Source organism: Aythya marila, assembly GCF_965140915.1.
Source record: "Aythya marila genome assembly, chromosome: 6".
Classification (NCBI taxonomy): domain Eukaryota; kingdom Metazoa; phylum Chordata; class Aves; order Anseriformes; family Anatidae; genus Aythya; species Aythya marila.
The window spans coordinates 37,088,611-37,110,450 of NC_139047.1; the positions used below are offsets into that span (position 1 = coordinate 37,088,611).

Here is a 21,840-nt window from a genome sequence, read left to right on the forward strand (position 1 = left end):
TTTCCATCTATTTATTCCCAAAACATTTATTTCACTTTCTAAGGGATGAATGGATTAATATTTGTTTATTTTTTGGCACTCTGGATATTTCTTCTTCTCGGTGCATGACAAAGACAGTTCCCTTTCCTCAACAGCAGGCAAAAGAACTTTTGGCAGAGCTCTGTGCCTGCAAGAGTTGCAAGCCTGCGTTTGTCTCAGGCTTTTCTCCTGCTGCTGAGCTCTGGCTGCTCGTCACCTCTTCAACTTCTGAACTTTGCACGTCTAGGCTGAAATATGTGCACATTTTCTCTCTTCTGATCAGAATCCATCAAGATATTTTTTCCCAGTAGCAATTAATCGCCTGATTAATAGCAGAACAAGCAAGTGTTGAATGCACTCCAGAGCTCTCAGGTTGGATCTCCAGAAGTCTGATGGGGGATAAGAAGCAGATCGGTGTTTGGCAAAATCCTAGAGCAGCAGTCATACAGGTTTGAGGTTTGCTTCATAGCTGATAGTCTTTGGTGTGATCGCTTACTTGAGTAGAATGGCAAATAGGATCATAAATCAGACACAGAGATTGGGTCCAATTGAAAATACAAAAATTGGGGTTTATATTCATGGGGGCACCATATACAGAATGGTTCCCTTCCATTCTGAATACTGATATAAAAAAAAAACAAAAAGCTTTTTGTAAGCCAGAAGGGTTTCCCCTGGTGCCTTGCCCTCTCCTAAGACCCGTGTGTGCTGGCTGCTGCATGGCGCTGGTCTGTGCAGCGTGCCGAGCCATCACGAGCTGCACGGAGAGTTTGGAGCTATTTTAACTGAGAGCTTTTTCTTTTCTCCAGTGAAACACAAAGAATTTGCTTTTAGCCACAAGGATCGTAAAGATTTTTATGCAACGTATCTAAAATTGTATTTCAAAATATTTTGGAGGTTGGTAAAAAATGGAAAATAGGCGGTGTGTTTTAGTGTAGTTTCTCTGGAATTTGCCTCGTTGAATTTGAGTAGCCAGAGTTGATGGTTGTGTGTTAAAAATAAATAGTACTGCACACTGAAATGAATTTTGAGTTACGCTTCTCAGCTGGATGAAGTCTTTGCTGTGAGCTTCTTTACTATAGTAGCAACGTAAAGCAAAACCCTTGGGTAAACAAAAAAGAAAGATGTGCCTGGAAGAATCTTCCTTTTGCTGTTACGTTCCCTGCTGGAGACATTGCCAGGGGCTGCTTGTATCCAGGAGTAGGTAGGCAGCAGGACAGACACATGGGCAGAAAACACAGTCATGAGCCATAGCAGTAGCTTTTCTCCTTCTGTACCAAGAGGTTTGCTGTTAGTGTCTTCATCACAGTTTCGAATAACATCTGATCAACTTCCCTTATTAGCAGCTCTTCACTGACTTTTCTTGGGAGGGTGTCCGTGATTTGGGAGTCTGTGTTTCCAAGCTAGAAGGGGAGGGTATGGGTGCTGTTTTCTCAGGTATTTATGAGGCATTTGCTGATTCCCGGTGTGTCAAGACAGAGCGTGTGCCATTCCTGCCTAATCTGAAATTTTAAACCCAGAGCCGTAAGTGGGACCCCAGTGGGATATATATTTTCAGTGCATGGTTTGTTTCTTCCCCCAAATGCTTATGCATTTTTTGTTCCAAACTGCTGCCTGGAGAAATGTGCTTGTCACAAAACTGGTTGTGTTGCTCTAACGTATTTCTCCTCTCAACAGAATACGATAACCTGTGCTTTATGATTACAATTTGTTCTTACTTCACCTGTCATTAATTTATTGTTTTCCTTCTGTCTAGAAATATGATAATTGCACCTGCAAGAGAGCGTATGGGCTTTCTCCTCCTGAGCTCAGTGCAGTGATTCATGAACTGTGCTCATTTTGTACCTTTTTGAGCTGTCGATATGTTGCGGTCCTTGAAAAAGGTGTTTTAAGTTAAAAGTGATGTAAAGATTGGATTCTGCTCCTGCCGGTTAAATGCGTACTTACAGATCCCCTTTCAAATGGTATTTGCTTAGAAAAATTATAATTGGTGCTTTCTGATAATCAGCACCTTTGGTCTCTACTTTGTCAGCTATGTTTGCAGGGCAATTAAGAATAGAAAATAATTTTGTTGCAGCAAAACCACAGTTTAATACCTTTATATTTATTATATGTGCATTATATAATTTCAGTACATGTTCTTACTGTTTGTTCTCCAGTGAATCAAGTAGAAAGGTGTACTTCAAGGTAATTTCACTGCCTTTAATTCTCCAAGACTCCTCCTCCTGTATGTTTCCTATGCGTGACCACTCCCCCTTAAGTAAAAGACAATGAGTAATGTACTTTATACTTCAGCTGTGGTGAAGGGGTACAGAGATACCCAAACAAACTTTATTGTTCTTTCCCTCTTCCCTCATCACAAACCTACCAGTTCATCTTTCTTTTCATGCCAAGTGATGGATACGGCTAGACCAACCCAATTATTTACATTTTTTTCTTTGTAAATTGTTAATTATAATCATTGCCTTTTTTTCCTTAGGAGTCCAAAATAATGCTTTAGGTAATAATTATCCAAAACCCCATTAATGGAATACAGCTGGAAAAAGAAGAGCATCACTTTCACATCTGCATTTAGAGTTTACTCTCACTTTTCACAGAGCATCTTGCATACCTTGCGTTGATCTTTCAGCCTAGTAGTTAATTTACTATTGGTCCGTGACAAAGTAAATGAAGTTGCAGTTGCTTTTAGTTTTACACTTATCAAAATATGTAATGAATGAAACCTCACTGAAAAAAAATTGAAGGGAAATACAAGTGTATAGTCCGAGAATTTCTGATGAGATGTGGCACAACCTGGAGTATCTGAAGTAGTGGATGGCAGATTCCTTCAGATTTAAAAAGAAAAAGAAAAAAAAAATCAAGTTTGGATGCTGAAAGCATTTTCTTTCGTGTGCGTGGGTATCAAACGCTGCTGGTTTGGACTGACCTAGCTGCTTTGTATCTCGGCTGACCGTCTCCCAGCAGGCTGCATGCTATTAATATTTTTGTTCTTTCGCATTGCAGGGGGTTCAGGACCGTCATCATCAATAGCCATAGCTGGCACCAGCCAACCTGCCATCACAAAGACAACATCTGTTCTTCAGGACGGTGTTATAGTCACTACTGCAGCTGGAAACCCACTTCAGAGCCAGCTGCCCATCGGGAGCGATTTCCCTTTCGCTGGCCACGAACACTCGCTTCATTTCCCGCAGAACAGCTCTTCAAACAACAATCTTCCACATTCTTTGAATCAAAACCTCCTCAGTTCTCTACCTATCTCTTTGCCAGTGAATCAGCAACATCTCCTAAACCAGAATCTATTAAATATACTGCAGCCTTCAGCAGGAGAAGGCAAGTCTGAGGTCAACCTCAACCCTTTAGGTTTTCTCAACCCGAATGTAAATGCTGCTTTAGCTTTTCTCTCCAGTGACGTGGACGGGCAGGTATTGCAACCTGTTCATTTTCAGCTTCTAGCAACCCTCCTCCAGAACCAAGCCCAAGCAGCTGCCATGCTTCCCCTACCATCTTTCAATCTGACCATCTCAGATTTGCTGCAACAGCAAAATAACCCTTTGCCCTCAGTAACCCAGATGACAGCCCCACCTGACCATTTGCCAAGCAATCAGTCAGAAAGCAACAGGGTTGAGACCCTTTTAAGCAACCCCCTGGGGAACCCTATACCAAGCTTTTCAGGCACTGACACTACTTCCAACCCCCTGCTCCTCCCAGCTGTCTCTGGGGCCTCAGCATTAATGGCCTTGAATCCCCAGCTGGTGGGAGGTGTCCTGAACTCTGCATCGGGCAACACCGCTAATCATCCAGAGGTTTCCATAGCCACCTCCTCCCAGGCAACCACTACCACAACCACTACATCATCAGCAGTGGCAGCACTGTCTGTCTCAACCCTGGGTGGTGGGACAGCAGTGGTGTCAATGGCAGAAACATTGCTGAACATATCTAATAATGCTGGGAATACATCTGGTCCAGCTAAACTCAACAATAACTCTGTGGTGCCACAGCTACTTAACCCTCTACTGGGGACAGGTCTGCTTGGTAAGTTCAATTTCTTCACAGATATAAAAGGAAAAAAAAAAAAAGGAAGAGGGTTGGGGAGGGGGAATTTCTGATTCTAGTTTCTAAAGGTGACACTTTATCATACTTTTTTTAATAAGGCTTTTGTATGTTACAGCTTGTTTATTGAGAAAACATTGTTACTGCAAGACATTTTAACTACACATTCTAGTTTAATTCAATAACACTTCACACTGGTTTTGGAAATTACTTTATATTCCATTCTTAATTCTGATGCCACCTAGACCTACTGTACACGCCTTAAAATTCTCTAAGCGATTGGACTCGTTTCATTTTTCAAGTAATAAAAGCCTCGATGCATCTCTGGGATGCACTGTTTCATTTCAAGTGCATGTGGCATCACAGGGTTAGTACGAGTAGCTGTGCAGTAGATGAAAAGTGGCCAAGTGCATTTTTCCAAATGAATCAAAAGTGCCAAAACCATCAGAAAGCAGACTCCCTGTAAAGTAATACATAAAGCACTCAAAGCAAGTCCTTGCACAAGTTCAAAGAGGAAGGTTGCCCTTTGAGCCCTTTGTTGTGTATTTGTATTTTCTCATTGCTCTGTTTTTCTTTTTTTTTTTTTTTTTAACTGTGTCTTGGGTATATCTCACTAACAAGCACCTGCATCCCATAATGAATGATAAAAAGCTGTTAAATACAAGTTTTTCTCCTGTGTCTTTTGATGAACTTTACCCAGAATGTGTAATATAACCAGCACTCCTCTGATTTTTGGACCACATAAGCCAATGTTTCCTCCTACAGAAGGAGGAGGAAATAATGGTGGTAGAGCTGATAGGTATTTTGCTTAATACCTCATACCTCCCTACTAAATGGCTACCATGAACTCAATCCTACTTGACATTTTTAATGTAAAATAGATAACCAATGACTCTGCAAATGCAAATTTTAAGAAAAACATGAACTTTATATTAAAAAAAAAACTTGGAAATTGATACATTTTTAAGCTTTTTTATATCACAAAGTCAGGTTCAACAGCATGCTTCTTTTACTAGAACTAAAGTTTTCATGTTTGGTGAGATTTTCACATTATAGAAAATGTTCATACAATTGCATCTCTACAATACTAAAAAAATGTGTGGAGTGTGGACTAACACGTTCATGATCCAAAAAGCCTTTGCTCACGTGCAGTTAGATCACATTATTTTGTCGTAGTTAAAGAAAAACAAGTTTTGTTGGTTTTTTAAATTATTTTCTCTTTTTCTCTCTCTTTCTCCCTCTCCTCCCTCACCACCCCAGTACTGTTTGAAGCAGTCACTCTTTGGATACTAAGAGTAAGATTCCAAGGCAGGGATATGATAGCAGCTCACTCTGCCATACTTGGCCGTGTACCGTTCCAAAGGCAGAGACGGTCATGTCAGAAACCTTTAGAAAGAGTCCAGGTAGATGTGACATGCAAAAGAAGCAGTGCTGAAGAAAGAAAGGAACAAAGATTAGGAGCCACATGCCTTGAGGACCATTCCGTAGAAGATTGAAGGGGAAAAGTGTTGTTTTACAGAGGCATTTGCTTAGCAGTCAGTTGAAATTTGAGTCAAGGAAAATTCCTCCTGACTGTTGAAAACTGTACTGACTTCTGTTTCCCTGTGTTTGAATTACAGGTGACATGTCATCTATAAACACTACTTTGAATAACCATCAACTGAGTCATCTCCAGTCGCTATTAAACAACAATCAGATGTTTCCTTCAAATCAGCAGCAACAGCACCTTCTCCAGGGGTATCAGAACATGCAGGGCTTTCAAGGCCAGCCCCCAATTCCTGGCCCGGCTAACAACCCAAACCCCATGGCATGTCTGTTCCAAAATTTCCAGGTAGAAAGCAAAATTAAATCAATATTCAAACAAATGTGCAACTCTAAGTAGGTAAAGTTATATCCTCCATAGTTTGGCGCTTTTTTTGGTTTTTTTTTGTTTTTTTTTTCTGAGTGATTAAGACAATATGATATATACAGCTGCTTGCCTCTTTCAGGAGTTTTTGGATTTTGCAAATCAGTAACATTTGTTACTGAAACTTGATACCTTCTTCCTTAGAAATTGGGTATAGTATCTTCAGAAACAGCTGTGCTCTGTGTATTGGAAAAAATCAGGCTATGTGCATTCTGATAAGTACTGCACATTTTTGGCAAAACTGTTTTCCATTCTGATAAAAATATCATAAATTCCCTTTTAGACCACTCAAAGATTCAGTGGTTAGAAGGAAATGTTGATACCTTTTTATAGTAATTAGAAACTTAAAAAATGATTATAGGTGGCTATGGCACAGATCCTTCTTATATTCCCAGTGGAATTGAATGGGAGAGGTAACTGATGCAGATTTGTATAAATTGAAGAAAGCAGGGATTAGAATGAATATGCAGTGGCAAACTGTGCAAAAAATGGTACCTTCATGCTATTCACCTAATAGTTCTTCGTAATGCAACCTGAACTATTAAACTAGCAAACTGACAGGAAGCATAGCAACCAAAACAGGTAATAAAGCAGAGTTACAGTATGTGTATTATTATTCAGCATTACTGTGGTTGCTGCAGAACTCAAGATGTGAAGACGGAAGCGTGCATAGTGCCAGCGAGTGCTTTTACCCTTTAAGAAGGAAAAAGAAGACGTGTCATTTTCTCAGTGTAGGCATTTCACTGCTACTGCAAAATCACAGTCCTCCAGCTGCCTGTTACCTCCCTTTGTTTTCGTATGAATTCTGGTAGCTTTATCTCAGTATTTTTTGGTTCAGTTTCTCGGTTATATAAATAGTAATGGTGAGTATTTAAAGGAGCTTTGGGAAATATTTTGCCCTTGTTTGTTACTGTTTTTTTATTAAAGCACTATTATTGATGTCATCTTCACTGCCTACGTATGTGACAGGAAATACAAAAAGCACAGTTACTTTAATCTTAAGGTTACAGTTTACTGTGGCAGCTCCTGACATTACAGCTGCAGTGCAAAGGGATGCAGACATGGTTTACAAGGGACTGAAGTAAAATGGGATCCCATGAGAGAAGCACATAAACGAAAGGGAGAAAATAGAAATGCTGGCCAATTGTGAAAGGACAGCGATGGCCTACTTTCCAGACTGAAAGAGGAACCTGTAAGGAGCCTAGAGGAACAGTTGGTTGGGAGGAAAGAAGAAAAACTGGGGGTCTGAGAAGGAATAAAAAAGAATAGTTGACGAGAAATATTGGAATACTTGATGGAGTTGGTTAGAGTTTCAGAGAAAAAAGGTGGGTGCTGTCCTTCAGAAGAGGGAACCTCGGAAAAAAAAAGAACCTGTGAAAGAGGAGATAAAAATGTAGTCTGAGCAGAACCTGCTAGGTTGTGTCATTGCATGCAAGGCATTCCTTCTGAACCATGAGGTAAAGTCGTAACAGCTGATGGCTTTACTTTCCTATCAATTTTTAACTTATTTTTTTCTATCAAGTTTATCCAGCTTTAAGCTCCATAACTGATGTATAACCAAAGTAAAATCGTTTATATACTGTAACATCATAACCCCTGGACACTATCCTGATTTTCTACTGAAGCAAAGTTTTCTATTAAAGTGGAGTTTTAAGCAGAATAGCAATTTCCATCTTTTCCTCTCCCTTTTTTTTCAGGTGAGAATGCAGGAAGATGCTGCTGTCCTAAACAAAAGGATGATCACTCAGATGGGAATGGCACCAGTTCCCGAGAGCTCCAACACTATGCTTCCTCCTTTCCAAGAAACATCTTGTGATTTGCAGCAAAGAACTGAACCATCTCTTGGACAACAGGCAAAGGATAACCTCAACGTCGCTGCTCAGGGTGATACATCAGTGGACGCCATCTACAAAGCAGTTGTAGATGCTGCAAGCAAGGGAATGCAAGTAGTAATCACCACTGCCGTAAGCAGTACAACACAAATGAGTCCCATTCCAGCTTTGAGTGCCATGAGTGCCTTCACAGCCTCAATTGGTGACCCATTAAATCTTTCTAGTGCTGTCAGTGCAGTAATCCATGGAAGAAACATTGCTGTTTCTGATCACGAAGGTAGGATAAGGAACACTAGAGGAACGCGAATACTGAAGAACTCAGAGCATGGTAAAAATTCAAGTGAAGGGGAGGGGTATGAATATTACAAATCAACGAGTTGTAACACACCCAAAAAACAGTGGGAAGGGGAGCAAAGTCCTGTCAGTGAGATAAACAGATGGAAATGTGATGAGTTTCTAGACCACTCTGCACATATCCATAGCAGTCCTTGTCACGAAAGGCCCAATAACATCTCCACACTGCCATTATTACAAGGCGAGCAGCATCAGATACTGCTATCACAGCGAAACTGTCAAAGTGATAAAATGTTGGAGGAGAATTTCAGGTATAACAATTACAAAAGAACTATGATGAGTTTTAAGGAAAGACTGGAGAACACTGTGGAACGATGTGCACACATAAATGGAAATAGGCCTCAGCAGAACAGAGGATTTGGGGAGTTGCTGAACACTTCTAAACAAGACCTGATTCTGGAAGAGCAATCTCCAAGTTCCTCAAATAGCTTGGAAAGTTCATTAGTTAAAGACTATATCCATTACAATGGAGATTTTAATGCCAAAAGCATTAATGGGTGTGTGCCTAGCCCTTCAGATGCTAAAAGCATCAGTAGTGAAGATGACCTAAGGAATCCAGATTCCCCTTCTTCAAACGAGCTGATACATTACAGGCCGAGGACGTTTAATGTTGGCGACTTGGTCTGGGGCCAAATCAAAGGACTGACTTCATGGCCTGGAAAACTAGTAAGAGAAGAAGAAGTTCACAATTCATGTCAACAAAACGCTGAGGAGGGGAAGGTATATTTATATATATATGCACATATCTATCTCTCTTCTTATATACACGTGTACATATGCTTATACAAACCATAACGTATCAATGCTTTATCTCGGTCCTTTATTTTTTTAACTTGTCTGGTATTTTAATAGTACAAATTGCTTTTTTTCCCTCCATGCTACAGCTTGCAGAATGGAATTCATCCCCAGAATTGTTAAACTCACAGTGTGTATTTAGGTGAACTTAAAGGTGTTGTGTCCAAAGAAACTGGTACGATGTGTAAGGCATGTGGAGACTTCTAAAAGTGGTGAAAACTGCAAAAAGGAAAACTGATCTAATCAGATTGAGGAGTGTGTAATAAGTAAAATCTTGCTGACTGTCACATACAATGCTTGGGTACATGTATTTTGCCATGAAAAGAGATCTAGAAATCTTACAATAGTGAAGAAAGCACTCCAATTTGCTCGTTTGTCCTAAAGTGCAGGGTTTTTAATGCTAACGGTATGTTTGTCAGAGAATGTATGATAACTATTTTAAATTCTAGTCTCCACTAAGTGTGTAACATTATATTTTTGTAGTTTTCATAAACTATTTCACATCTTCTACATGTAAAGGTTTCCAAAGCACTATTTAAAAAAAATGCCAATTTTAAAAATATGTAAGTAAAAAGCCAAGACCTAGCAAAACGTCATTTTACCTCTGGCATGAAGAAGTCAAACCGCTTAAAAATTACATCTTTTTCCTATACTCCCGACTAGCAGATGACAACAGTCATAAAAATGTAAGAGTATCCATAGCAGGTTGGACCAAAGGGTTCCTTTACCCATGAAGTGCCCAAGAGCCAATGCCCAGAAATGTTGAGGGGTGCTCTGGGTCCCAGCAGTGCACAGCTCAGGGATGCCTCGATCCAGAGCTGTTATCTCCGCGTTGTACCCAGCGCTGCTCTTCCTGCACTTGGTCGTGGAGTTATCTGAGGCTGATGTGCAAACATCGTTTGCTCAAACAGTCAGGTCTTTGATGAATTGGTGGTATAAATATCTGGGGCGTTGTTTGGCTGGAATGGTTTCAACCCCAGTTCAAGAGAACTTCAGTCTCTCTCTCAAGGCTTCTTCCTTGATCTCCGTAGCCTCAGTGGTTTCAGGGAGCTCCCGTTCGAGTACTCTGAACAGAAGTATTTACTTTGGAGAAGTCACCGTGCTTTAATAACAGCACTTGCATGCTGAAGAGCTCGTTCCTTAGAAAGATTAGATTCCCAAGGTACATATCACTTTTAAAACTGTAGGCAAATGAGTAACAAACAGTAAAGGATTAAACTGGAAAAATCAGGAGGTGAATAATGTCAAGGTCCCGTATGACTTATGAACATGGTGCTTGTACTGCATACGTCTTCCAAGCGTGTATTTGTGTTAACTTCACAAATTTAATTGCAAACCCATATTTATAAGATTGTTCTGATACATTTTAAGAGTTTTTTTTTTAACTTTTTAAAGAGGTGATTTTTTTCATTTGCATTCCACAGCAATTGTTTTAAACTTTACTCCCAGTTTGTGTTTACCAGAACGTGCGGTTGTTTCTGTGCAAACCCCCTTTCTTTAATTCTCTTTTGTACAATATCTAAACACAATGTGTAACATCACGTTTAATGGCATAGATTTTATTGTATACTGAAGCACAAACAACAGGAAAGCAACCTACGGATCCCTTCTCGCCCAAGGAACTGCTCCGGATGCAGTACTGCCGAGGCAGCAGGAGAGACTTTCAAGTTCTTCGTCAGGAAGTCCCGTGTAACAGATCCCTGTGCTTCAGAAGGCTGTCCCATTTCATGGTTGTTCTATACATGAATTTACATATTTATATATTTATTTATATATTTATATGTGTGTGTGGCTGATGCTCACCACCAAGCAGTACAGAGCGAGTGACCTTTCAGAGGTCAGGATTTCAGGCTGAATTATGTGATGCTGGGAAATAGGAATGAGGTGAGAAGCAGTTTGAAACCGTGCACGGGCTGTATCACAGTGGTGTTTCTAGCCTAAAGCAGGCAGGAACTGGCGTGCACAGTGGCAGGCTGTGCACCTGGTCAAATGTTCCTGTAGCATGTTGCACAGCCACGTCCTTCAGGTGTTTGGACAGCCTGGTCTGCAATAGAAAGGAAAACCAAAAATCCTTGAAAACCAAAAGGTCTCCAGAAAGCCTGCACTCCAGAAAATCCCCAAAGGTTGTAATTCATGAGCAGCAGTTTTGGAAACTTGATTTTCTGAAGAGCTTTCTTAGAACATCTTGTGACGTATTTGTATAATCAGATGTTAACTTCCTACGTGTAACATCGCTTCAGCTGTGCTCTGGAATCTCACTGTACCTTGTATGCTCTCTGTTCGCTGTATCGCACATTAATTTGGTGTTTATTTCCATTAAGAATTTGGGTGTTAAATGCAATAATACTTCTATGTGTCGAGCAGCTGGCACGGCACGTTGGTGAGAGCTGCCTTCGGTGGCCAGCCCCCGGGGCAGCAGGAGCAGCAGCTCCACCTGTCTGTGCTTCTGAGCCGGCTCCTGTCTCACTGGGAAGGTGCTGCTGATTTCTCTGGGGGGAAATTTTGCTTTTTGCTGCAATAGATTTATGTAAAACGGCATAAAAGCAGAATTTGGGCACCTTGTTTTGTAGTTGCAATAATTATCCGGCAGTTCCTGCCAGGCAGCCGTGCTAGCAGTCAGCCTCCTGTCTGTGGTAGCACAAGTTGATTTCTTTCAGATTTTACACCTAATTAGTACTTGATGCTAAAAAAATTACAATAGGAAAACCAGTTTTTGCTGTTTCATGATAATTTGGCTTCTGGATGTTTTTTTTTTATAGAGTGGCATAAAACACTGCACTCTTACCAAGCCTGTATAAATAATTGCTTGAGGAAACTGAGCTCCTCTCGTCCTAGAGATAAGAATAGGTGTGGTTTATCAGAGTCCTGAAAATCCAGTCTGTGTGTATCACTGTTGTAAGGGGGTTTTGTAAATGAGGGGATGTGATACGATTAATCCCAACCTATTGTTATACTTGCTCCCAATTCCATGTTACTTGAACTTGGCACTACTACAAACAAGTGCTAGCAGGTTTGGGTTTCTTGGCTGCTCTGCCGTCACACAATTCCTGTAATGAAGATATTGATCCTTTTTATAACGTAAGTCACTTGTTACCCAAATGTGGTACTGTTTGCAAAAGTAGTTTACCCTGTAACTTTCCTTTGCACCTGAGGGCAGACACGTGCAACACTCTGCAAAAGTTTGTTCCTCCTTTGTGCGGGTGCAGTACCATTGGAGTGCTCCCGGCAGCATCGCCACAAAGTAAAGGTTCAGCTTTAAAGAATTGGGATGTTTACGTTTCTACCATTAAATTCTGTGCAGTTTGAAAAATGTAAGCTTTTTCTGTAGCAGTTTTCAGAGGCACTGTAAGCTGTGGGCTTGAGTGTTAGCGTATCGCACAGGGAAGCTGCATCCACTGCTGCGGCCGGGCCCTTCGCCTCATGCAGCTCCTGTGCCTCCTCTGTGCATCCTTCACAGCTCTGCAGCCTCTCAGTCGATTGCATTTCACCTGTATACATTTGTATTATTACAAAATCTGATTGGGAAAGGAATTGTGTGAAGTGTTTGCAGCCTGGCATTACCAGTGCGCGTAGTTTGAAGGGAGAGGTGCTGCAGCCTGTAGCAGAATTGCATATTTTCCATGAAAGCAGAAACCTTGCCTCCCTGCGTGCAGATTTCAGCCCTAATGACTCGTCTCTTAAGTTCCTGAAGCTGCAGTAGTTCCCAACTTCGTTCTCAGATGCAGGAGTTCAAGATGTGAAATTTGGTCTAACCGTGTGTTTGTTACATTTGGCATTGTGTCGAGGGATTTTGACAACCTGCCTGCTGCTCATTAACTTCAGATCATCACGTCCAAAAATCAGTTTTGTTGTGAATATAAATTATTTATTCATCGAAAGGTTGGCTTTAGTTGGAAGTTGCATTTGAATTTATTTTTAGGATTGTGTGTAGGCACGCTTAATAAATTTGTATTTACGGATTTAATTTTCTTTGTGTCAAAATACAAGCTGTACTTTTTAATGAAACAAATGCTGTATAAGGTTCTTGTTAGCTTATGCAAATAAGGCAAGCAAAACATAACGCTACTGACAAAAATGGAATTTATCAGGTCATTTTCTTGAAAGTGATGTATTTTTAACGTATTTTTGTGGTTTTACAAGCAGAAACGACTGTGAACCAAATCAAAATAATATGTGGAGTTAAGTGGGATATTGTATTGTGAAGGCAGAGGACAGGATCCTACAGATGATATAATCATTGCCTCTGTGTTTGTGGTGTTTGCTCTGGCACTAACTGGTGGTGCCCGTGATCAGGTGCTGTGGTCTACGGACAGCTCGCTTAAAAGATTGCAATTCTGGGTGATCTCAAGAGAACCGAAATTTCCAGTGAAAGTGCTCCAAGGACCAGCTCGGCAGCCCTGTTCAGCACGTGCTCACATTCGGTCCTGACTCAGCAGATCACTAAAACTTGTGCTTAGCAATAAATAAATGAATTAAAAAAAAAATAAAAGCTCTTTCTGAGGATGGATAAATTAGCTGGTTAAAGCAAGCAGTAGCAGAAAGTTGTAATTTCCTACTGCATAAGTCGGGTGTCTTCCTCCTGCCCTCTCCCACCCCAATCTTTGTAAGGTCTTTGGGCTCCTCGGAGCCAGGACGGGGTTTGGCCGTGCCATCAGCAGCGCTGCCGAGCTGGGGCCGTACGTACTGCGGGCAGAAGGCGAGGTGATGTTAAACGTGTTGGTGTCGATGGCACCTGTAAAAGCTGCAGGATGTGTGTCAGGCACCTCGCTGTGCCAGGTAGTCTCAGAGACATCCCATATATTGGTGAAATGGGAGTACGGGATGCGAGACAACAGCATTTACCTCAATAATACAAAAAAAAACGGGTTCTAAAATACTGGTTTCCTTCTGGTTTTGTATTGCTGTTAATGGTGTGGATATGTAGAGAAATTACAGCGTGTGGATATGTGTATGAGGGGGTGTGTGGAGCTATACCTTCATTTCTTTGCTGGGAAGGTCGGTGTCTTGCGGATGCGCTGAAAATTCGGCTCCTTAATAATGCATGTCTAGTACAGTAAAAGCGGTGTTTGATAATTGCAGGTCTGGGTAATGTGGTTTGGTGTTCATACCTTCACTCAGGTGGAGCCAGAGAAGTTGAAGACACTAACAGAAGGTCTAGAAGCTTACAACCGCGCCAGGAAAAGGAACAGAAAGTAAGTGAGCGCTCCTTCACGATGAATAATGTTGTTCTGTTGCTTCCAGAGCCTCCCGGTTTGGGGACCCTGGCGGATCTGCCAAACAGAAAAGTTAATTTTCTGAACTCCTTGTGTTGGTTATGGTAATCACCCGAGATCTTTGATATCTGCATTTTTATTGCATCTTCTGATATTTACAGTAGCCTTTGTAAAATGTCAGCCTGCTTGTTTGAGCTTTCATGTGTGGGATTCTAATTTACGGCAAAAAAAAAAAGTTATTACATCAAAACTCTTCTGGCCAAATGCGCTTTTTAACACAATCTGCCCTTCTTATCTCTCCCCTCTCCCTCTGTCAGCTGCAGCTGCAGGCAGAGCACAGGTTTATTCTGACAAATTTTGTTTCCCATTGCCAAGAAGCTTTGCAGCCCTCGTGAAGTCTGGCTGTGGGTATCCAGACAGCGGCTCGGTGCCGGGCTTCCCTCACACCCTCTGTGCTGCCTGGTGTTACCGAGCCTTTTAGCCTTCATTTACCAAGGTGCAGGGATGGAAAGCCTGTGAGACACTGAGCAGTAGGACGTGAAACAGAAAGCAGAGACAAAACGAGGTTGGCGTGAGGAGAAATCAAACCTGATGGCTGTAAAAGGGCAGCAGAGCAGAGGTGGTGCTGTGCTCGGGATTGCTCTGGGGCACTGGTGTGTGCTTGCTCCTGCACTGAGAAGGCACTGAGCTGGGTGAGCGTCCTGCCCGCTCACACCACTCGTCCTCAGCGCAGGAAACACGGGCTGAAGGGAATTAAATAATTATTTGTCTCCAGCTCCATTTAAGGTGTCGGCTTTTCCTCTATTTACACGTCACGCAGCGCTTACCAGAAATAGTTTTCATGCCACTGAGACAATGCCACGGTTATTTTTTTTTTCACCATCCCCAAGTGCTGGAGCTGAAGGGTGAGCAGGGCTCGGGGCAGCCGGCTGCTGGCTCTGCTCCCCGACACGGTGCGTGCCGCGAGGAGGCGACAGCTGATCCGAAGGGCTGCTGAGGCTGGAAGGAGCAAAACAGTCAAAGAAAACCTCCCAATTTCTGACTTGCAGTTGTATGTTTGGCAGCCCGGGGGTTTAGACCTGCACGGAGCCCCGTGCCTTTTCTTGTGGCAATGCTGGTTCTGCACCGGGGCTTGTGCGTAGCGAAACAGCTCCAGTCTGGGGCCCCTGGGTGCCCCTGGCCCTAGGGTTCCTTTACAGCCCTTACAGGTTTTTGCCCGCATTTCTCCCTGTCTGTGTCTCGTAGTTCAAGTGGTTTGCTCGTTTGTTGCGGACCTGAGGGTAGCCCCTTCCCTTTTACCTGTGGTCTGTTCCCAGTTTATCTGAAGCAGCTCTTATCTCCTGATGGTCTTCTCCGTGATACGTGGCCTTGTGGCATCCTGTTGCACAAGGGTCCAAAACTTTGGAGGATTAAGCATTAGATATAATAGTTATACATGGAATACAGCTCCTCTTAGTTTCTGTTGCCACACGGATAATAGTGCCACTGACACAGCAGCACTGACATCGCGTTGGGCACTTCTGTGATACAACGATGCAGGTGAAGAGGTCCAGGAGAAATTAGTTTTAGGAGCATTGGCCAACACTGCAGAGGTTCGGTGTCTTGAGCAGAGCAAGGTTAGCATCCAGACCCTCAAAATGGGTCACGACGTCCCTCCTGCTGGCTCTGCAGGGCACGGGTGTGCTTGCACGGCCTCACAGCACGAGCAGTGGCTGCACAACAGCTCTGGGACCTGCCCGCTGCAGGACGGAGCTCAGGGACTTCCAAAAATTTGGCTCAGCTCACGGTCGTGCTTCGTTTGGAGGATACAGATGGGAGAAATTGCAGTGGGCTCCAGCAGGAAGGATTAAAGGAAGGCTGCTGGCACAAAGGTTGTCCTCTGCTCCTGCGGGAAGGAGTTCAAATCTGCCTCCAAAGCTTTTGGCCATGAGAGGGTTTCGGAGAAGCGATGTGCTGCTCTTTAACAGGAGAAAGAAACCACTCCTAGAATCTTTTAAATGGAGTTTGGCAGAAGTTGTGGCATTTGCAGGTCGGTTTGCATCACACATCACACCTGACATGAGTTTACCCAGTGCCAGGGTCTCTGCTTCGTTGTCGCAGTGGCTCGGCTGCAGTAGCTGGTGTTTGGGCGATGGGCACTGCTGAAACTTTGACTCACTCAGGGGCAGGTCCTCGTCTTCATGTGGAATGCAGCTAGTGGAAAAAAAGCATCGGTGTCTTAAGACTACAATTCATACCTTCAGCTCTGTTTGTAATACTTCCAAATGGCTCTTAACTAATAGCAAAAATTTCCTAAGCACCTAGTAAGGGTGGAAGTGACCTCAAGGGGTCATCCTACCCAAAGGCAAGGCACGAAGGAAGAAAAACAGGGGGGAGAAATCTGCGTGCTGTGTAATACTGCCTTTGATTATCTTAATTGCTAGGGCTGTTTCATTATGACAGTGACAATCACCATAAATTAAGTCACATCAATCATCGCTGCTTTTGCTGTGCTTTCTATTGTGCTCACGGAGTAAAAATTTCCATCTCCAGCGAAAAGCCAAACCTCTGTTCTTCCAACACAGCAGCAGGGAAACCACCGTGCCGTATCCGAGCCTGCCAGTTTGTTAGAAGTGGTTGCTGCTGAGATGCTACCAAATATTCCATTAATTTCATCCTGAACATCATCCCAAATGCGGTTCTGTTACAGCAGAAAGTCCAACTTACAAAGTCAGTACAGGATTTTTAAATGAACAGTTTAAAAATGGGCAGTGTCCTCCGGGTGCCATCAGACATCCCGCACGCTCCTGGTGCGGGCACATCTGGCCTGCCTCTGGTGCCACTGACAGCAAACGAAGCTTCTCAGTGCTATTTGGAATTAATTTAAGATTGAATTTTAGGCAAACGATGTTAAAAAGCAGTTCAGGTTGGGTTTCCAAACGTTGCTTAATTTTTAGTCAGCCGACCAAAATAGGAGATTGGGAAGGAGCAGGGAACAAATCCAATAAAGACGCGTGAGGCTGCTGCCAGAGCATCGTGGTGATGAAATAACTTCAGTAACTTGTGATCTGAGAGCTGCTTCTCAATGACATCCAAATCAGCGTCGTTATCAGTCCTTAATACAGCTGCAGTACAGGTGGAGCCATCACGGTGCCTTTCTAGAGGTGATGATGCCACTAAGCAATATCCTGCTTGGCATTTATATCTCAGGGCATCGTCACTGGTCCGGGTTGCATCACGTAAACTTGGTTTTGTGAGCAGCCGAGCTCAGTTGATTCAGAAACCCATGTGGACGTGGCCAGCTTTGTATCAGAATCTGTATTTCGGATTATTTTATAATTTCTCCGGTTGGTTTAAACCTAACCAGGATACATCATTCTAAAATTCCTTTACCCCTGTTTGAACAAACTCGCTCAAAGCCTTTGGTAAACGAGCACAGCTCTGCGTAGCAGGACAAGTCCTGCTGTGCTCCATCCCAGCTGACACAGCGATCCTTCTCCCTTTGCTAAACGGGAAGATTTATTTAGGAAGCGTCTCCTTCCTTGAAGGACAGGCCTGGTGCTGTAACAACCTGGGAGGCTCTCCGGATGCTCAAATGTGTCTGATGAATGAATGCATTTGTTATTAATTGTAAGTGTTTTTCTGCTGCTAAGTTACTGACTACATTAATTTCTTCTTCCTAGAAGTGGAAAGCTAAATAACCATTTAGAAGCTGCTATACACGAGGCCATGAGTGAACTAGACAAAATGTCTGGGAATGTAAGTTTCTTTTCACATCAGCAATAATTTCATCTGCTCTCTGTTTGTGCATGTGTCAGTCGGAGGCTGGGATTGTCGATTTGGGTTCCTTTCCCTAACTTTCGTTTGTGTTTTCTTAAGTAATGGGGAATTTTCGGTATTTTTCTTGCCTGACAAACTGTTTGCAAATGTCTAGTTATTCTGAAAAATGGGGAAAAGATGCATCATTTTAGCTGCATTGCCAATTATATATATTTTTAAAAGACCTGGGCATACTTTACACATGCAGCCTGATATTACCTTGATCAGTCCCCGTCCGGCTCACATTCCAGGGGTTTTCTCTGGCAGGGGACACAAAACCAGGCTCATTTGTTGAAACCACCTTTAAAAGCATCATTTGTTTGGGTATCAAACCCTTTGAATAAAGTTTTCCTCAGGTGACATGATAGATACTGTCCTGACAGGTAAGTTAAGGAGGGTGTTCCTGCTAGCGAGTGTAACAGTGTAAATATTTTTAAAAGAGCACTGCTGTGTCAGCCCAGGATCTTTCTAAAGTAACATCTCTTTATATAATGTTCTTATCTTCACATTTACGTCTGTAATTCCTTTATAACATGCAAACAAGTGTGTCACTGTGCATACAACCTCCCGTATCTTATCACTAGTAATTCTGCCAATTATTAATTATGAAGCACTTGACTACGTAAATCTTTTTCTCCTGATATGCGATGCCCAGTCCTAAAGATGCGGGTACACACGCATGTTTAGAGGGATGAGCATGACTTAGGGGAGCTGCTGGAGCACAGAAAAGGAAATCTGAACAGATCTGCAGGCTGAAGGCTGGTTTCAGAGCCACCAAGACACCCTAAATAAGTTACTCAGTTTCCATAAGTAATAACAAACCCAAATCTTTTGCTTAAAGTTGTGAATGGATTAAATAAGATGGAGTTTTGATTTGAAACGTCTTCCTCTTGATGGGAAGGCAAAGGACAGCAGGACCTGGCTGTTGCAAGTGCCCGCGGGATGTGTAGGGCACACATCTTCTGTGCCGCTTGCAGCACCCCTTAGACCTCTGGGCTGGCCCCTGCTGCTGGTGCCAGCCCCGTTCCCTCCTGCACAAACACAGCAGTGCTCAAACCTCGCTGCGATTCTATTTTAACTCAAATAGAGTTAAAGTAGAATCAGGGGCTCAGGGGAGACTGCTCTAACAGGACTTGCTCATCTGGTAGTTTTGTAACGTGGGCAAGCTGCTCCACCAGCCCGTGTGTCAGTACGTCACCTTGATTTATATTGTAATTATCTGGGCCCAAAATTCATAATCAGGGTTTGTTTCCTTGAAAATTACGATTCTTAGAAGCAGTCGCAGGGAATCAGCACTTCCCTTTTTAGCGACTCGCTGTTTTTTCAGCTGCTGCTGTTCAGTCATCAGCTACATCTTTAAATGAAAAGCATGTGCAAGCGCGCTAACGAGCTTAAATCATCATTTCTGCTGGAAAGAGCCAATAAATAAGTAGGAAACGTTAGCGGGCTGCAGGAATTCAAGAAGGAGCCCGGGCAGCGATGCAGCACGGTGCTGCCGGCTTTGTGGCTGCGCTGCTGGGGCCGGGAGCGGCGCTGAGCTGCCGACAGATGGTGGTGGCACTCCGTGCCCGGCACACCTCGCCTGCCGCTCGCGCTGGGAAACTCCTGTGCTCGGAGCCACCTAGCACCAAACTCAAATTCAAAACGTTGCTTTAACACCGAGCTGGAAGCAGAGCTGGCTAATCGCAGCTTGTCCCTAATGAGGCTGCCACAGACCTGAATTCAGCTCCTCTGATCTTTTTCCACCTTAGCAGTGTTTCCTCACCGTATACTTGCTACTTTATCACTAATGTCAAAATGCTTCATACAGATTTGTTTCGTGGAATTGGGCATAATTGCTGCTTGGGGCTGAGCTCCTCGTTAGGCAGTCGGTGCCGTTCTGCAGTGTTGGACAGCTCTCCAGCTCCCCTTTCCTTCGGGCTGTGTAAATGGGAAATCCTGAGAACGGTTTTGTGGGGCAGCCTAGCAGCATCCCAAGCAATCCCATAACTTGTTGATTTGTGGCCGGGTGCTTTGACCGATGTCCTTTGCTAACTTGTGAATATACTTGTTTTTAGGTCCACCAAATCCCACAGGGAGACAGACAAGTGAAGCCTCCAAAACCCAAGAGGAGGAAGATCTCTAGATAACATTGAATGTCTTTGTTACTGGTCCAGTACTTATCAAAACGAACGTGCACATAAGTCTATATGTAGGTATTGGTATAGACGTGGTTATATCAATATTTATATGAAGACAGATAGACACCACCGCAGGGTGCTACGTGGAGTAGTGGTACAATATTTTTGATGAGTAGGAGGGATAGCAGTTGCTGGATAAACCAATCAAAGCTCTTGAAAGGTTACAGTAACAATGTCAGATGATTACTGATTTTTTTTTTCTATAATACTAAAATTGTGATTATAAGAAATAGTCCAAATGTTTCTGAGAAATTTTCATTGTGTATATAGATAATACAGAATTTCATGGTGATATCTGAAATGTAAATATTGTACAATATTGTCATGTACAAGCGTACCTAATGCACACTTTATCTTTTATTGTACAAAAAAAAATAGTGTACAAAATTCTTTGGTTTCTATTGAGTACACATACAAGAGACTACCAGTGTAAAGTGATAAATAAAAATACAGCCTAAATGCTTTTATATGATAATGTAAAAGATGCTGTTTTTGTATTTAACAGCAGAGAGAAGGCATGATTATGTAATACCTTAATTATGACATACACTTCACGCCACTGAGTGTTCATTTATACTGTCTGTTTGGAATGAACCTTGCCTGGAAGTACTGTACTCCATTCAGGTCTCTGTAGGAGAGTGCAACCTTGCAGATTCCTAACGGGACGTGGGATCACAGCTCTAATTAATAACTCAAAGGCTGCAACCATCGGTTGCGTTTTTATTTACTTAACTTTTAAAGTAGAGTGCTGTAGATTTTATTAAAAAGAAAAAAAAAAAAAGTAGATGAACTACTTTAGTCAGCCATTTCTGTAGTTAAAGTTTCATAGCCACCTGATAAACTAAAACAGTTTCTGTCCCCAGTAACTCTGACCCCTCAAAACCCCTAGATTTATTAGCCTAAATTATCTAACGTCATTAACCATCGCGTTTAATTTTGATGGGGCAGAGGCCCTGCTTAATGATGTGATCAGTGCCGAGTGCGGTTTGGTTTTGCAGTAGAACGACAGGGCACGCTCCGCAGCGTTCAGAAAAGTGATTCCAGATCCATCTCACAGTATTGAAACAAAAAATCAAGGGTGGCTTACAAAACTATTAGCAACAGTAATTTTTATCAGTATTATGTAACATATCAGATTTATTTTATTTAAAAAGAATTATTTATACCATTAACAGATTCTTATATATATTAATGTGGCTGAAATGTGCAGGTTAAATCTATTAACCAAATTATTTATGTTATATTAAGTGAGAAATGTGAAACATATGTAGAAAAAATTAATACACTACAGATTTAAAAGTCTAAAGCTATGAGCCATTATAAAATTAACGAACGGAAGTGTAGCACAACATTATTTCCATTTTAGTTTTTGGTTTTTTTTTTTTCTTTTTGTTTTTCAACGTGGATGGCGGCGATGGTGATGGAAGCCAAGGCATCCTCTGTCCTCGAGGCTTCCCGAAATAATTCACCATTCCCGGTCCCCGGGTGGAGTCCTTAACCCCCCTCCTCCTCGCCCGGGCCCGCCACCTACCTCAGGTCGCCTTTCTCCCTGAGCTCCCGAATCTCACTCCCAAGCCACGGACTGGCAGCGCTCGGCGCCCCGTGAAGCCGCTGGCAGTGCCGGGAGCACGGCCGCCCCTCTGCCCGAGCCCCCCACGTCTCCGCAGAGTGCCAGGACCGAGGCCGGCTGCCCCCGA

The 21,840-nt window shown here is 42.6% G+C and overlaps 1 protein-coding gene across 8 annotated transcripts in view; it reads left to right on the forward strand.

Moving 5' to 3' along the window:
* The window catches only part of MBD5 (methyl-CpG binding domain protein 5), a 126,804-nt gene extending 105,323 nt beyond the window's left edge, over positions 1 to 21,481 (forward strand). For 5 of the 8 annotated variants that reach the window (XM_082763685.1, XM_082763687.1, XM_082763688.1 and 2 more), the window contains 6 exons: positions 3,019 to 4,047; positions 5,685 to 5,896; positions 7,669 to 8,877; positions 14,032 to 14,144; positions 17,828 to 17,903; positions 20,021 to 21,481. In XM_082763685.1, the coding sequence (XP_082619811.1) occupies positions 3,019 to 4,047; positions 5,685 to 5,896; positions 7,669 to 8,877; positions 14,032 to 14,144; positions 17,828 to 17,903; positions 20,021 to 20,092 (2,711 nt within the window). In that variant the 3' untranslated portion in view covers positions 20,093 to 21,481. The remainder of the gene's footprint in view (positions 1 to 3,018; positions 4,048 to 5,684; positions 5,897 to 7,668; positions 8,878 to 14,031; positions 14,145 to 17,827; positions 17,904 to 20,020) is intronic. The other 3 variants (XM_082763690.1, XM_082763691.1, XM_082763692.1) reach the window with 3 other exon arrangements.
* Positions 21,482 to 21,840: the final 359 nt, after the last annotated feature.